Here is an 18,348-nt window from a genome sequence, read left to right on the forward strand (position 1 = left end):
ACAATTGTTTTCTTTTTTTTTGCAAAACTGGGGCCAAAACAGGATTGCGAATCTGAGATCACGTTGGAACATTCTGAAGCGGTAGAACTTGTTCATATAATTAATATGGAGTAATTCTGCTGTTTTCGCTTCCTTGCAGTTGCATGTCGTACTTTTCTTCATCTTACTTAGGGATTATTTATTTTTAATTGCATAATTTTTTTCACTTGAGTTTGTGTCTTACTGCTGTAGTGTGTATATTTGTAAACCCGTAGGTGGCGCAAGAGGCTTGGCCTTGAACCAACGTTTCCTTTTCATGAACTCACTTCAGGATACAGACAAGAAATAACACATTTGGCAACATATTGGCAATATGCTCCGGATGTAACCTTCTCCCGTGTTCCAGAACTCTTTATGCTGTAGCCCCTGCCTTATAGCCTGTGGACGAGTTACTAATGGTGACTCACCATGTATCACCTATTACCATGTAGGATTAGCATATAGATTGCTGAACACAAGTGAAAAGATTGTGCGGTGATCGCACATCTCTAACTAGCCGCGAATAAACTACTGGAGCAAGGGTCTCGTGCAATTTCGAAAATAGAAATGTACTCGAAGATTTGTTTTGCTGAAAATATTCGCAGTGATCGCTGTACCAAATTTTTCACACCCAATTGTTTTAACTTAAAATAATGCAGTATACATGTACCGTCAACTCAACAAAGAATTCAAAGCCCAGTACTTAGAAGCAATTTCACTTTGGCTCAGCAAGCTGTTTCCAGACACTCGGGATGTTCAGGACAGTGATCAGAAGTGACTGGAAACGGTAAAATGTCTTGTTATTAAATGCCAGTGCTTGGTGTAATACTTCTCCTTAATCCCCACCTAGTCTAGAGAACTACTAACTGCAGCAAGGAACATAAACGCAAAATTGACTTTTTTTTCATTCTGACGCCGAATAACCGTAACCAATTTGGTTACGTCCTATCTATGTACGATATGTTTAAAATTGCTTGGCAAAATCTCACATAGCAAGTGGCTCAATTATGTTTCAAGTAAATTAGCTGAAAGGAAGAGTTACTTTGATTTCACTGAAACCACATATTTTAAATATCCCTGGAGTCCTTTAATCAACAGCTGGTCACTCTAATCCGACTGCACCTCATTCGATCAGAGAATTCCCAGCTACCGAACTATCCGGATGGAAAGTTCAGCAACGGTGATGTGTATGGAAATGAATGTCATTTTCTCAATCTTCCGACCCCGATCAGATTGACAGTAATCTCCCAGAGCCGCAACTCAATTTTACATTGAACTCATTCATTTCAATTTCCACGCCCCCCCCCCCCCCCGCACCACCATACACCACCACCCCCCCCCACGCCGTTCGAGAGGTTAGACAATTCGAAAGGTGTAAAGTTTGCTGCTGACAGGTTGTTTCCTTGAGCTTCTGTGTGAAATGCCTCCCCTCCCAGGAGCAAATGACCCGGTGAAATTCACACGTCGCTGCACCACCTCAGACTGTTCGATTCATCAACTTTCAGTTCACCTACATCTGACTTCAGCTCGGCGAAGTGGCTCGGGAGGAAAAGACCGGCCTACTTGTTGTACGTTGTTTACAGAACACAGGTCTCCCTTACAGAAAGAATGCAATGATTTTTCTTTACCGAATATCAGGTAAAGCCTTACAGGTGTTACTCGCACACAAATTTAAACCCGAACATTGCATAGCAGTGCTGAAATCGGTTGTTTACAAAGTCTCCTTTGTCAGAAATGGTTTTGGTGTGCTTCATTTTCCTGTCATGTAAATAATTGTACATGAGTTGCTGCCGCCTGTAAATTCCCGACTGTTGGGCTTTTGAGTTTGATGTCAGGTTCTGGTGACAGATAGGCCCTCGCGAAAATAAACCAAAAGGAGGCAGAAACAGTCAGGGACTTGCATATTACCTATTATTATAAAGCCGGCAGCATTGTAGACAGGGAAATTATGATATGCGGCCTCGGTATGACCGACAGAATTGAAATTGCACTTAAGCACTCATGCTTAAAGACTATGTGCCGCTATATATTATTCCAAAAGTAAAATGTCAGATTATGAGTTGTAGCAATGTGGTTTGAAATCCTGACACAGGCAAATTACTTATCTACTTAAGGGCTACTTGACAAGCTCCCCAGGTGAAAGAAGCCAGCTTTCAGTGACTCATAGAGTTCCTGGTGATGAGTCCTTTCCTGGTTGTTGCTCACCTGTCTGATGCATTCCCAGAATCAGAGAGCTACTGTCGACGGCTGAGTCATCAAAGCACCGGAAATCGCAATTTGTTTCTTTTAGCCATTCACCTTGTTTGCATGGTCTGACTTCTTTTTTAGAAATATGTGTGAGAGTAATGTGTCTTTAGTTAAACGTGTGTAAATGATAACCATTTAATTATACATAATACACACAGTAGTTCGTGTGCACTTATTCACTAATAAATGATAAAATAATGTCTTAATAACAATTGGCATAATCTAAAATTATACTCCGGCACATTGTATATTTGTGCGAATAAAACTCAATGAATGAATATATCTGACAGCGATGTATAAGGTACAGTATTAATATTACAGTATTAGTATTAAGGTACAGTTTATACACATATGAGGATAATGTTCGAACACTTCCCACCCCCACCCACCTCCAACTCAATGTAAGGGAATCATTCTGAGTTTTTTTAACTTTCAACTGGATGAATCTATGAAAGTTTTCCCAAATAGCACTGTTTCCATTTTCTATTTTAATTCATAAAGAATCTCGCCACAAGACTAAAACATGACATTTCACAGTTCAAGAATGGAAAAAGCAAGCCTTGCACATAAAGAAAAAAAAAATCCAGGGATGTTATGACATAGTTAAGCTTCTATTTACACCAGGGGACATTGCCTTGGCTGTGTCAATTCTAATCAAACAGTAGTTGTGGGTTAATGGATGAGCAAGAATAAACAAGAGCACTGCATACAAATTCTCTTACCACTACCTCCATCTCAAATATGAGAAAAATGACAAGAAACATGCATGTAAGGACTGACTTTTTAAATAAAGAATGTTGTGCAGCATGACAATGGTTTGTGTGAAAATTAAATAGAAAATAAGTGCTTAACCCGAATTTAGAATTAGGGCCATTTTGATCAACCGTATAAGAATCCTTGGTAACATTAGGGGTTGAAGTCTCTTTTTAGACACAACTGGTTCTGTAAACATGATCATGCAATGACATTTTAGAAGACCAGGACCTGCTAACGTATCGAGATGTATTTATCATTCAGGACTGTTATATTTAAATTAATCATTAGATGCATGAATGACAACATCAAGCTGGTTACATGAAATGACATCCGTGATGCATTAAAGCGGGAAGGAGACAACAATATTGTTGTAATGCAGCGTGGAACATGAGGTGAATGGAACGTTTAAGTGGGTCAGGTTGGGAGGTAAATTTGCTGCTGTATAATAAGGATAGACGTGACTATGCTTGGGAAATCCCTGCACTTAATACATTGAAAACAAATTGAAAGTTACTGTAAATTGTTTATTCAGCCGACTGCACTTAAGTATATTCCCATTAAGCAACTTACTTTAAAACCCAAACTTACCTCTATTATTTCTATAAACTCTCCATCTCTTAATTACACAATAAAATGTGTTTTTTTTCTAATGAAGTATAATTTTTGCTGACATGCTGTAACATTTGTTTTGAATTATATTTTCCTTCTGCCAAAGCCCGACTCAGTATCATACTTCAGGATTCACATTCTAAATTGTCCTCATTGTTAACATGAAGCAATGGGGATCTAAGTTCCTCATTAGACTATTTAGTCTGGTAAAATTTACTGTTTGGATGTTCGCAAATATGTGTCCATTTAGGATCCGTAGATATCTGCTGGATTCAGTCATGGCTGGTAAATGTGCTTCGTTTGCAACGACAGTGTTTGTCTATGGGCTTGTATTTTACAGGGAAACTGGTACATCGGGAAGTATCGAATGTGCTTAAGTTGTCACCAAATGTCAGTAACGTTTGCATACCTCGGTGCACAATACAGAACACAGCACACACATATATACACAAGCAACACCGTGCGAATTAGCCGAACAAGGTCAGAAGGCGACAAAGAGGCCAGGGCAAGTACAGTGGAATTCTTACTACCAGGGCGGGAACTACAGGGCAAATCGACATGTCTTCTACTTTTTTGTAGAGCCACTGCTTACAATAACTCATCGTCCACTCTTAGGCTCAGAACGTTAAATTAATTATCCCAAAGAGTTTGGTTTAACTGTTTCGAATGCATCGTTATTATAAGCGATTTGCAACTTTCTGTGATTCCTTCAAATGAGTAGGATTTTAACAAGTAGCTTTCAGGAATATCATACTCAACCATGGCTTCGGAGTAATGATTCAAAACAAAACAAAACATTCGTTTCTGAAAAAAAGGAAACATTAAGCCGTGAGCGCTGTCAAACTGTTGCCTGATAAGGAAAATTGAACACTTAGCAAAACCAGTTCGAAACAATATTCTATATTCCTCACTGGAACACTATTGTGGCAAGGATAATGTATTAAACAGCTTTTTTAAAAAAGTTAATTTTCAGTTCCTGCACTATTTTCTGCTGTGTTGTTTTCATCTATTAAAAACTATAATTACATCGAGCGTCAAGGACCGAGAAGTCTGTTATACACCTGAACAGATGTGCGTTCCTTGTTAAAACAGCACTTTTAGTATTTTACAGTAATCACAACCTTCAGACTTGAGGTCTGATTATTGTCAACGATATATACAGTACATACATTTGAGAAAAATACTGATTTTTTTTAAAATTGCTGACTATGTAATTTTTATTTGCATTAAAACTACTTAAAAGGTAGCAACAGTCTGGGGAAGCAGCGGCTGAAGATTCCAAACTTGGTGAAATGCCAATAACGACGAGAAGACGGAGAGATCGATAAACAAATTATCTGTATCCCTGTGTAATGACCTATTTGTCAATACCATTTATACACTGCGCTGTAGTTGAGAGATCAGTAAAATCTGTGTGACCTTCAGTGATTTGAGTAATAAATCGATAATTCCCTGCGAAGCCCTGCAGTGTTTTTTTTTGTTAAAAGAGACTGGTGTCCATTTGTCCAGGTCTGATTCACTTTGCTGTGGGACTTGTATGTGCCCAGGATGGTTGAGGTCGGTAGGAGGCGCTCAGAGCACATAGCCCAGTGAGCACACAGCCTCTCGGGTGCAGCAATGAATCGCTGAGCCTGTGGGCGGACTGGCCTCTGTGATTGACAGCGCGACTGGCTTTCCCAGCAAGCCGCACTCATTCACCACTGATTCCTGACCAAGTGCCAGAGCGATCGAGAGAGCAGTGTGAGCTCAACACTGGAATAAGACGAGGCGAGGCGAGGGGAAGTGGTCAACGTTAACAATATGGATATCTCGGTGTTTTTGTACTGCTTCTTCCCGCTCACCTTGGCTGTTGAAGGTAGGACAGCTTTTCAGTGGTCCCATTACTCTTAACATTTGATGAAACGCAGCAGTTTCAATTGGATTCATTCAGGGGGACGGAGAAGGCAACGAGATCGCGGCAACTACATGCAAGTCTCTGAATCCACCTGATCGGAAAACTGAGCGAGCGATCCACTTGGGTTTTCTCATGTATTACGAGTAATCGTCTGTCTGTTCTTACCTGTTACGGACCTATAGTATATGTAGAAGCAGTTGCTGCATAAACTTATGCCTTAGAGTTCATTACTTCACATTTGCTGCTGCGTGGTATCTTCCGATATATGTAATACAAGAAAGGACGCCGATAGTTAACAGTTGTTGCATCGTGTACATTCTGAAGCGGTCAGGTTGAAATTTCCAGGATATAGATGAGCTTTATTTTGGCGAGAGAGGCTGCGCATCGGGCTGCAGCCAAGAATTACTGGGACTACAATCCTGTGGATTGCAGTTTGATTCTGTGCCCTTTTTACTTGGGTGGTAATTGGAATGGGGGAGGTAGGGTTAGTGGAGGCTGAGAAAATCTTACGAAGGAAGTTTGTTGGTTCTGACGATCGGCCAAACCTGACTGTACCTGGCAGTGAAGAATCCAACCTCAGGGAGTTTTCCCTTCCATTTCGAGGCGAGTAATCAGTTCAGCGAGTAGTACATTTCCACACGCCGCTGTGGTGTGCCCTACACTGCATCATTGTTCGGGCGCTGCAAATTTAAACAGGATCCTCGTAAGGCAGGGACGCCCGGATCTTTTAGGAGGGCATTGTCGTTTGAAAGTGTAGGATTTTTTTTTGCGTGTTAATTGTTGAGTCTGGGAGCAACAAGCAACTTAAGGTGGGAGGTTGGGGGTATTAGATGGCGTTTTCTGTGGGGTTTATCTGCAGGCATTCAGAATTAGGAACCCGAATCAGGCTAAACCAAAGTAATCGTGGTTTCAGAGAATTTTAACCGATTGAATGGCAATCAGAATTTGGTAGCCGTAGAAATACAGATTCATTAGTAACAAGTCCAGTCTCGGTTGGCCTTTGTTTAGAGAAACAAGGTGGAGTGGAATTTGCCCAGACCAGAAATCGCTGCCCAATCCTTATCACGAAGATATGAGGAAAATCGCGGGGATATTACAGGCAGTTCTAGTCTTTGGAACTTGCTTCCAATCTTGGGCGACTTCCCATGCTGGCTGTGTACGTGGAGAAAGAGTATCCAAAGCGCCGTTTAACTATTTAATTCCCCAGCCCACCTTTATCTAAGTGGACATTTGGCTTCCATGATGCCTTCGATAACCCTTCAGTTGCTTTCAACTGAACAACATTTAAAAGTTAATCAGTCAGCCGATTAACAAGAAACTTGACAAAGGCTCAATCAGGGCATTTTACAGTTGCTGAGAAACGCTAGATTTCCATACAAAACAATGGTTGCAAGCTGCAAAATTGATTGTAATTAACTTCTACACACCCACCACATTAAACAGCAGCTATGTTCGGGAGCTGACTGTGACAGCGAGAAACCGTGGGATATACGATCATGTCTTCCAGCCGGCAACATGCCATATTCTTGTAAATTCTCGCTGCAGTGAGCTGTTCAGTTCTATATTTCATAATCTGTTAAACTGTCAGAGTAGTCACAGCACAGTGGGCCGTCGGTTAACAGGGCACAATTATAATTCTCTCCACGAATACCAATCCTTGTAGTTAGAACAAGGTTTCCTGTGCTAAATTCGCCGCTGCCATCTTCCGAATTGGTTGCGAATACCAATGGCCATGAGAACAGCGTTCCCGAGAGTGGTCGAGCTGCGATCAGACACGGGCTGTTTGTTCCCAAGCGACGGTAACAAGGCGACTCTGTGCCACTTCAAGAAAATTGCTTCACTTCAAATCACAGTTCAGAGTGAATATTCCCATTATCAGCCTTGCACCAAAATTCCACGTCATTCCTGCTGTTTCTTCCTGGGTAAACCTATGGAGTTAGTGCTTATTGTCACTGTTTAATCTTCACTGAAACTCCATAAAATAACAGCGGGCTTTCTGAGTGGAATCCTGTAATTAGACACCATCAGTGCTAGATTCAGAGAGAGTTTATACACTTTTGAGTGTTTTTAATCCTGGTATACCATTTAAATATTTGTTCACATAAAGCTGGGTCAAACATAATCAAACAGAACATTGCCGAATTTTGCTTTGGTGCTTCGCTTGTGGATATTAAGGCCCACAGCCCTTATGTGGGCAAACCGTATTCATACCAAAAGTTCCCCACTGAATTCTGTAAATCTCATCTATGCCCAATTAACAAATTACTAAGAATTCAAACACATGAGATATTTTGACCTAATCATATCATGAAATGAGTCATTTTTGCATACATGTTCAAAGATGTCTTATATCTATTTAAACGGGCAAGCACAATATATCAGAAACTTTGATAATTTATATTACATCTTGCGGCAAAGCTAGAAAATGACAGGGCTGTTCAGAATTTCATTTTGCAAAACGAAAACTTTTTAATTTTTCACTATAAGTTACTGACATACGTTCTATTGGGGAAGAATCTGACTGATTTTTTTTTAAATGAGCTTATATGTCTGTTGATTATGGTTTTACATGAGTCAGGAAAGACACATTCCCGTGTACCACATCATAAGGAAAACGATAAACACACATAACGTTAGTTTCATATTTCCGCCTTATAGTTAGGTTTCCTACGTAAAATTTGAGAATTATCCATTGAACAATGATGGCCAGTACCTCAGTTGATATGAAATGATTATTGAAGGTTTTGCTAAAGAGAGCCGGGGCTGGCAATTTGGATAAAGTGGGCCAGTAGCTATTTGGAGACGGGGCTCCTCCACGTGTTGACCGTGCTGTGGGGATTCTGTCTCCCCTCCGTGCCAACAGCACGATTCCTTCATTCAAAGCAGACCTGGAAGGAGGCTGGACGGTGTGAATTTCAGTATGCTCCTGGGATCCTTTTGTCTGAAGTGAATTTCGCACATTACTGCTAAACTTCCACCCCTCACCCCCCACACCTTTCCTTCGACATTTCCATAGAATGAACAGATCTAAGGAACGCAGGCTGGATACAAAGCTGCTCATGTGGCAGTCTGGTGCAGATTCTGGTTTCAGAGTTGCGTGCTCGCTTGTTGTGGCTTTTTCAGCATATGGGCTGGCGGATTTCAATGGATTTATTTTAAAGGAAAAAAATCTCCCAGATACCATGACAACAAATTTAGTAAACAACTGCAGAAAGAAGTGGTGTTGCACGCATTTTCGTTCTGAGCTGTGTTTTTCCCTCATTAGAACCATCGAGTTGTGATTGCGTTTACAAAGCAAAGCTTCCGGTTACTCGTAAACAGCGCTTCTCTAATCCAGACACTGGATAATCTTGTATTATGGGCAACACAACGTGAATGGATACATTTCGCGTAACCAAAATAAAATGTTGTGAGCAATTCGACCAATTAAGGCGAGTTTTCTGTAATACTTGTACTGGAGATTGCTATACAAATGAATTGGAACAAAAATATTCAGGGTTGGTGGTTAGACTGGTGGTATATGTGGACAGATATGAAAAGCTGGCTGCTGCAAACAAAGGTTCACCACAGATTTAAAAAAAGGAAATGCCCCGTCTTTACATTGCTTGTTCAAACATGTGGCACCACCTAATTGATATTGCACCCGTGGTTTTCATGACTTGTGGACTGTGGCTAAGACAGAAGTCAGCATTAACCAACAATGAGATAAATAAATGATCACACACCTCTGTGTTTCTTCAATCATAATTTGTCTTGTTTGCTACTAAGCAAAGTTTTTTAAATTTTATGAGGAGAATCTGTTGCGAACTGGTTCTGAAGTATTGGAAAGTCTCTGCACATCTCCTGTCCTTTTGTACTAGAGTGATGAATTGCACAATTAATGCACTGAGAGCTTGCAGTTTTTAATCCTGAGGCATGAACTGTCATCAAGAGGGCAGGAAGAGGTCATGAACTTGCTGATAGAAGAGCTGAAAAAGCATTGGTGCAATAGTGACAGAACCTCGTTGGTAAAATGGCAGGCAAAATGTATGATGATCCCTCGACACTATTGGAAAGGGTCATATTAATATTTCTGCAAATTTTAAAAAAAATCTTGAGGGCCCTCTGCTCATGTTTGTTATCATTTTTAGCGTCCTGTTTCCTTAACCAGTTTCTGCCATTTTGACCCTCAATTTTTTTAGTGTGGAATGATTCACATCAAGTTACTGCATCATTTTATTGGTTTGTAGGCCAAACCTTGGTGATTATAGCAATCACTTGGTTGAGTAAGATAGTAGATGCAGAAGTATAGATTATATTATAATGGACCATTTTACCAGACATAAATACCGAGTCAAAAGATAAGTAGAGAGTGAGATTGATACCAGACTAAGTATCATAATTTGGGTGAGAGGGGGAGCTGTAGGTTAGACAGTTTTTGTCTCACCAAAGGTACAAACGTTAACTAACACTTTATGTAACTCTGAATAGTAACAAAATTTTTGTTTAAAGTGTTAGTATGTAAACTTTGATCCTCAAGTCTAATCATGATGCAAGTGCTGTTTTTAAACTAGAGCACAAAGTCATGAAATATGTTGGGTGTTCCCTTGGTTCTATAATACTAGGGTTTGTGTTTTTTCCCTGTGGCTGGTTCAAAGACATATTCTAACTGGAATTGGATTAAGACTGCAGTAAATATTAAAGAAACATTTATGGTTTTGTAAATCAAAATGAAAAATCATGACTTACAATCTGATAGAAAAGAAACACCATGCCATGGGACAAAGCACTGATTTGAACCTTGGTGCCATCTTTGACTAGCTGTGAGAGAAAAAAAATGTAATGCAAGCTTGTTCAGCTTGCTACTCCTTGCAAGCTTATTTCTCAGTAACATGGTGGTTGAAAATAAGTATATGTTGTTGCTTGTTTGATACTGCAAGGCAATGGATTAAGGGAAAAGAACTATTAAAAAGATAAAGAGTCCATTTTAAATGTGATTAACTTTTCTCAAACAGCTTTTGTTCAGATCAATGTTTAAAAGAAATGGAAATGTCCTTCCTTGTGTGTACAGAGAACATAATTGGTCATACAATGTCAGTGTCGAATGGAACATGTAGCATAATACAGTGTTTATTGATGAAAAAAATTGTCAAAATAATCACAGTTTCCTAAGGCAGACTGTGAAACCTATTTTTTGATAGGCAAACAGATCACGTTTAAACATCAACTATACACATGCACAACCAGCGCCTTGATAGCACTTCACAGAACCCACTTTGCAGGCAAGCCTGTGAAAAAAGTCAATGACTCCCTCTGTCAAGGGCCCTCCCAGACAACAATGAGCATGAGTGTGCTTTACTGAGGAAGGGGAGGCACTTCACAACACTAATGGAGCTTTTGATTCCTCCTTTTGCAGGGCAGCAATTAATGATCGATGGTGTATGCAGCTGGCCAGATGTTTTGCAGTCAATCTCTGCTGCTTTTTGCTGAACATCTTTAGTCAGTGAGAATTTGAAATTATTGCGAGAAGAATGAATATATTATCAGTGCAATTGTTTAGTTAAAATAGTAAGATGCAGGAGGAGAATTAATGAAATAAAAGGGATACACACAAAGGGACTGGAAAGGAGAATGGTTTTTGATCTGGAATATAACTGTTGGTGATGGAACTATAGGCACTAAACTAAGTCAGCATCATGAACAGCTTTAAGCAGCCACATAGAAAATGCGCAAAAGAATCAAATTAATAAATTGAAAGGAGAATGTCAGGCGGGATAAAAGCCAGGGATCTGGTAAACAATGTCATTATAGACCAGTTGACTTATTTAACAAGACAGTTTAGTTTTGATTGCTTTAATATTTTAATGTTAATTATCAAAGCGAGAATTAAAGCAAAACTTACAATATTTATAGCTCATCAAATATACTTTGCAGTCCAGTATAATTGGGTTCAATTTGTCATATTCAGAAATTAAGCATGAGCCTTGTTTATTGCAAATGTGTTGAATAGACTCTCGAAGTGAGATTAACAGTTTGTTTTTTTAGAATCCCTTTATTGCATAATGTATCTTTTCCACCTTGCGTCCACCTGCCTGTACTCTAGGAAATCATAAACTGCTGCCCATTCTGGCTGTTTGTTAAGACTTGTTGCAATGATAGCACAGACAGCCAAATCCAGTAAAATCTTCTTAACATTCACCATCCTCCAACTTCAAACCTAAGAAAGATAACTATAAAAGATTAATGGATAATTACCCATTGGTCAAATACTGCTCCTTGCCAATAATCCCCAAAATTTACAAATTATTGCATTTGAAAACAAACCACACAATATCATCACAGAGTGTCTCAGCTTTAAGTTAATTGTTTATAAATGTCTTCATTGCCCTTACATGTGTGTGTTTACATCATCATATGTGTGTCTGTGTATATGTGTCTATATACTGTGTATGTGTGAGTGTAAATTTGCATATTTGTCCACGTATGTATCAATTTGCGTTTATTTCTGCATGCATGTGAAAGTTTGCCATTGAAGACAAAAATTGCTCACTCAGGAAACTACAAATGAAAACTAGAGAATGATGCTCGACTAAGTATGTTTGATTCTCTGTGCTATGAAATGATATGTGAATTTGCTGGAAACTTCAGGGAGCTTCTGTTTGTTTTTCTCATGGGCATTATGGGTTGGTTCAGGTGGTATTATGCTGTGCTGAGACATTAAGCATCACAGGGGTTGCTTCACCTAAGAAATGTCCACGTATTAATCTTTCTTGTGGGTGGATCTAATTGTGATTAATGTGTACTTATATAAATCTATATTCAAAGAAATTGTATATAGGAAAGAGAGGGTACTCAGTGGCATGCCGTTGATTACAGAATCTAGCTTCAGATAGAAGGGAGCAAATAAGTCTTAAGTATTGCTTGCACAAATAAGTTTGGTAAATTGGTGGGTTCCGTAAACTATGAATAGAACAAGTTCTACAAAGTGTTATTGCCCAACATTTTGTTTATGGCAAGGTATCCAATCTGAAACTGTAAGAAGTATTTTCTATTAAATATTGGGATTTTAGTCTGAGCAATGTGAAAAAGGCAACATATCTCAAGACTTGCTTGTTTAGTGTCCAGAAAGATTATATTCACTATTTTGAAAGTAACACCAGAAATTGAAATGTTACATTTATGGAGGCAACCATTTTCCCAGTAGCAACACTTATTCAGCAAGTGATAGCTATGTTTTTCAGATAATTAATTGGGAAGAAATCTAAATTCATTAAAATATTTTGTAAGTTTGCACTGTTGTACACATTTCAATTGCATTTGAACTTAATGCAACAGACAGAATGGTGGCGTAACTAAAGTGACCGGTCACAGAAACTGCACCTGTGCTAAAAGTCTGTTTTACCAACCAGTGCTTCATAACTTTTTTGTTTAGAATCCTCTTTAAGTGTTCATTAAAAAATCCACCTAATTAATCAAAATATATTCCAGAATGCATGAACCAATGTTCATGGTTGCAGTGGCATTGCTCTTGTTTATGTCTGGAAGGTTTGAAAACTGTTCTCACAAATTATTTAAATAATACTCTGCAGTTGGCTTTTAACTCTTGTATGGTATGTTAGCCTTTCCAAAGCACAGAGTGTAATATTTTGAGCATCTCACAGCCCACAGCATTTGCTCGTTCTGTTGCTGTATCTCTATTGCTCCCTCTCTCTGCCCCCCTTTTCCAATATAATGGGCATTGAGGATCCTGATCATTGATGTTATTTGCTGACAACTTCTGTTTCTACAAATGTAAATATTCAAAGTTTAATGTAGTATTGTTCAGGGACTAATAATTTTCAGAAAGCCACTGCCACTAAAAGAAAGCACTAAACAAAGTTCTAACCATTGCTCGCAAAATCCCATTCCAGCACATTCAAAGGGGTGACATTTTCTTAATGGTATCAGAGTTCATAATTCATGTGTATTACACCACTGATTGCATGGAGGAAGGAGAAAAAAAGCTTCACTTTGAGCTGATTCTGAGAGGTCATCCCCCACCCCCCCCCCACCCGCAACCCGCGCAACTACTAAGTCTCTATTAAGATCAGCTCTTTATACAATGTTCCCATCTCAACATAGGTTCTGTATCTACTTCTGCTTTTCTTAATCAAGCCTTTAAGAATTTATTTTCATAAAAAGAAAAGTAGTAAATTAGAAATTAAACCCTAAGTGCAGATGAAAGATCATATAGTTTTATAATAATACAATTGAGTTAAATATAGGAATTTTGTTATAATTAGAACACTGTCATAACATTTCTGTTTAGTCTCTAATGTTCTGAAGGAAAATTAAAATTTGCTAATATAGCCTATAAATTCAGTGGCTATATGAACAGGTCAGAGGCTAGGAATCCTGCAACGAATAACACATCTCCTGACTCCACAAAGTCTGTTCAAGGTTCTTCGACAAGGCACAAGTCAAGAGTGTGATGGAAGATATAATCATTCCTTCAGTGTCACTGGGTTAAAAACGCCCTGGAATTCCCTTATGAACAGCATTGTGAGTCTGCCTACACCAATGGACTGCAGCCATTCAAGAATGCAACTCTCCACCACCTTGTGACAGCAACAAGGAATGGGTAATAAATGCTGGTTCAGCCAGTATGTCCACATCCTGTGACTGAACAAAGACCTTTGTGTGGAATTGAGAAGGTTCTATTGCAAAATAACATTCATGATGTATTACAAATAGGATGCCATAAGAATCTTCTTTAAACATTTGTACTCATCTGATTTTCATTCATTTGGAAGTGATTACTAGTCACAGTATGAGATGAATACTCATTATGTAGACTATAGTTTACCTTATGCTCATGAGGTTAGTGGACTATAAGCTAATTTCAGGATGTTTCCTTATTCAGTTAAAAAAAACTGAAGCTGAACTGTGGTAGATTCAGTCTCATATTGATAACAGGTATGTTATTAGTTATGGGATTTAAAACTAACATTTTCACTTGGAAAAAAGCAAAATACTGTGAATACGGGAGATTAGAAATCAAAGCAGAAAGTACTGGTGAAATGCAGCATATATGGGAAGAGGAACAGTGTTAATAATTCAAGTCCAAAGACATTCGAAGGAAGAGTCATATTGAACACAAAATGTTAACTTTGTTCTTCCCTCCACAGATACTGCCAGACCTGCTGAGTGTCTCCAGTACCTTGTTTTTATTTAAATTAAGATAATATTTTGAGACATAAAATCTTTGTACATTAGCATCAAGATAATTATACATGATAACTTGATGTTGCTATAGGATGGAAAGTATTTGTATTTTCAAGTTATACAGTCAGAGAGTCATAGAGATGTACAGCATGGAGACAGACTCTTATCCCAATCCAGTCTAGTCCCACCTGCCAGCACCTGGCCCATATCCCTCGAAACCCTTCCTATTCATATACCCATCCAAATGCCTTTTAAATGTTGCAATTGTGCCAGCCTCCACCACTTCCTCTAGCAGCTCATTCCATACATGTACCACCCTCTGTGTGAAACAGTTGCCCATTAGGTCTCTTTCCCCTCTCACCCTAAACCTATGCCCTCTAGTTCTGGACTCTCTGACCCCAGGGAAAAGACTGTCTGTTTATCCTATCCATGCCTCTCATAATTTTGTAAACCTCCTATCCTACCTACCTGTGACTCCACTTTCAAGGAGCTATGAACTGCACTCCAAGGTCTCTTTGTTCAGCAACACTCACTAGGACCTTACCATTAAGTGTATAAGTCCTGCTAAGATTTGCTTTCCCAAAATGCAGCACCTCGCATTTATCTGAATTAAACTCCATCTGCGTTGTCTTGAGGATTCTGGTATTTTGAGTTCTTTGGAAAGAATCTGGGCAAGTGCAAGAATATTGAGTTGTGAAAACTGTTAATATCATTTTGTCAATTGGAAACTCTATCTCAGATCCTTTATTCAACACCAGAAGTTTGCAATGCCACTTTCACATTACTAACTCTACATTTTTTGTACATTTAGCAAAACAATTTACTAACATTGATGATAGTGTGCTGGCTAAATTGTCTCATAAGACAGTGTACTGAACAGCAAATCCTTTTACAGGAACAGATACCATCTGAGCTTTACTGAAAAGTTAAAAATCAGTGTACTGACAACAAAATCGATTGTAAGATGCTGTTAAACCACAGGATTATAATTTCTTTATGGATGAGACAGAAGATAAGAACAGTCACTAAAAGTAATAGAAGAAAATTACAAAACTCCTGTAAAATGTCTTGGTAACAGCAAACACAGCTGGCCACTGGCCCTTGGGCTAAAAACTAGAAATTAGTCTAAACATTTGTGTCATAGACAAAGGAAAATATATTCAGCATTCATTGCAAATATCATTCTTATTACTTTTAATAACAGAAGCAATTATTGTTTTACGTACCATGGTGAACATCTATTCGTTGCTTTATCACTTGGGTATATTAAAGGAAGCTATGCAATGTACAAGGTAATATGTGTATTATTAAAACAGTGCCAAGTATGAGAAAAGGTTTCAAAGGGTGTTTGTTTTTTTTGCCTAGTGCTTCCTTTGTGATTAGGAACTGGTTAGTGATTGTGCATTTCAGAAAAGGCAAACTTAGACAGTAGTTTCTTTGTTACTGCATTTACACGATCATCCATACCTAACCAAATTAAGTTGACGCATACCTTTGCAACATTCTTTGAACTTTCTGACTCAGTTTTAGGGTGTATTCAATAACTGCAGTCGACGCTATGGAATATGTATATGCTAAGGTCACTATTTTTCTGTAAATCGACTTCAGAAAAGGCTTTCTGAGATGCTTGTGGAGGGAGGAGAAATCCACTTCAGTCTGATTATTTTAATTGTAAATATTTTTATTTGTTAACAAGATTAAAACACTTAGTTACATTATAACCATTTTACATCAACAGGAACCTGAAGAGACTCCTGATATTTATGCTTTTGACGATCTCAAAATTTCCTTTAAACTATCATCTGGTCAACTGTTCCAGAAAAGAACCTTCTTGGACTCATGTTCAATTGTAGCTGTTAATTAATCACAGTTGTACCATTTATCAAGAATTCCCATTGTACCATTGGCATTGTTATGTCTATGTGAAATAAAATCCAGACAGATGGTGACAAATCGACAGTAGATTTTCTTCATTCCAAAATGAATAATTTGGGAAGAAAGAGCTTTGGAATGGATGTTGTACATTGTCTGTTTGCTTATTCACACTTACGCAATAATAGTAGAACAGTTTGTCCCTATGTGGACTGACTGTAGTGCTAAAGATTTATGAATGAATTGGGTGTGTGACTGACAGGATGTAGCCTAGGAAATTGGATCTCATTTGGAAAATGTAAAGATATTATTTAAGTTAATTGTCAATCATGGGTAGAAGAGGCATCTACTTGTACATTTTATGGAAGAAGTATTAGATAATGCTTAACACTGTATGTTATATATAACAAATATATTTAAAGAGCATATTTGTGTATGAAGTTATTGTAAATTAAAACTTATTTAAAATAGCTCATCCTTTCTAATTCAAATTTTTCTATTGATAAACACATGAAGGTAGGGCACTAGTCATAATGTGTGACAAGTCTATGTCTTCCATTTTAGCAGCTGATATCAGCATTAATTGCACTGAAGCATCATAAAGAATATTTGTATAGCAATGTTTTTTGAGTATTTTCTACAACAATATGTCTTAGCACCAATCTCAAATGGGGATTTCCTTTTGCACCAGTACAAATTTTTCACTTTCAATACGAGTTATCCCTAGAGCTTTTCTAAACAAAGCAAGAAAAGAATGATGAATTGATTAAGGTAATCCAGATTTCTCTCCTTAATTGCCATCAGAAAGTTAGTCATATCATCAGTTAAAGCTGGATGTAGATCTGGGTCCCAGAATGACTTTGGTGAACTCATACATTGGACCACCCATATACTGCATTATTTTAAAATTGATGGTACTGAAAGCAAAAATATTTAAAAGCAAGTAAAACTAGTTTGAATAAATTAGTGCCAGATAATTAAGCTTCTTGTGTGCGTAAACCGAACCAATTTTCTTTGAATTCAGATATGCAGCCATGTATACTACCAATTCACATAGACACGTTCAAGCATGGTAATTTCATGTATTTTATAGGTGTACATATACATACATTATTGTGGTAGGGGTTATAATAAATAGCTGTTTATATTAGAGAAAGGCATATCTTAGTGAAATACATTTATTTTAAAACTTGAATAAATATTTAGTTTTTAATCATACTTGAGGAAATATTCACCAGTGATCCAGAAGTCTGCTACCTTATACCGTGCTAAGACCTACTGCATGGTCTGACTATACTGTGATTTTCTTTCTTCTCAGATGAATTACTGCCTGCTGAGATGTTGCTCAAGTTCTCCTGAACTCTGCGGCATTTTCTTTCATTTGAGTCAAGGCTCAGTGGAGATTGGCAGGCGAGAGACAGCAGGGCAGCCTGTAGCTCATTAGCTGGTGAAATTACCATTTTCACAGTTTTTTTTCCCCTTGGTGTAATTGTTCCTCAAGAATAGTTTTGTATAAATGACTGCATTCTGCATGCAGCAACTGAAGCAAGAGGCTGCTGTGTGTGGAAAAAAAAATTCTGTCTTGTGCAATTAACTATCAACTTTCTTTAGGAGGTGGACGATGCCACCATTGTTAACCCCTGTCAGATACTTTTGTTCCAGACCAGTGCATGCCTGAATCCATTCTCAGAAGTCAATGCGCATCTTTTTCCCCCCCGGCCCATAGTTCTTTCTTGCCTTCATAGAAGTTCATGCCTTATTGTATTCTG

At 38.2% G+C, this 18,348-nt stretch overlaps 1 protein-coding gene across 5 annotated transcripts in view; it reads left to right on the plus strand.

Moving 5' to 3' along the window:
• The first annotated feature begins 1,579 nt into the window (after positions 1-1,579).
• The window catches only part of LOC122555951 (ephrin type-B receptor 3-like), a 95,626-nt gene continuing 78,857 nt past the window's right edge, over positions 1,580-18,348 (plus strand). For 4 of the 5 annotated variants that reach the window (XM_043702248.1, XM_043702251.1, XM_043702250.1 and 1 more), the window contains exons 1-2: positions 1,580-1,656; positions 4,874-5,485. In XM_043702248.1, the coding sequence (XP_043558183.1) occupies positions 5,431-5,485 (55 nt within the window). In that variant the 5' untranslated portion in view covers positions 1,580-1,656; positions 4,874-5,430. Of the gene's footprint in view, positions 1,657-2,506; positions 5,486-18,348 lie in introns of those variants that run through there. The other variant, XM_043702249.1, reaches the window with a different exon arrangement.

This window comes from Chiloscyllium plagiosum, chromosome 13, assembly GCF_004010195.1.
Source record: "Chiloscyllium plagiosum isolate BGI_BamShark_2017 chromosome 13, ASM401019v2, whole genome shotgun sequence".
Lineage (NCBI taxonomy): Eukaryota > Metazoa > Chordata > Chondrichthyes > Orectolobiformes > Hemiscylliidae > Chiloscyllium > Chiloscyllium plagiosum.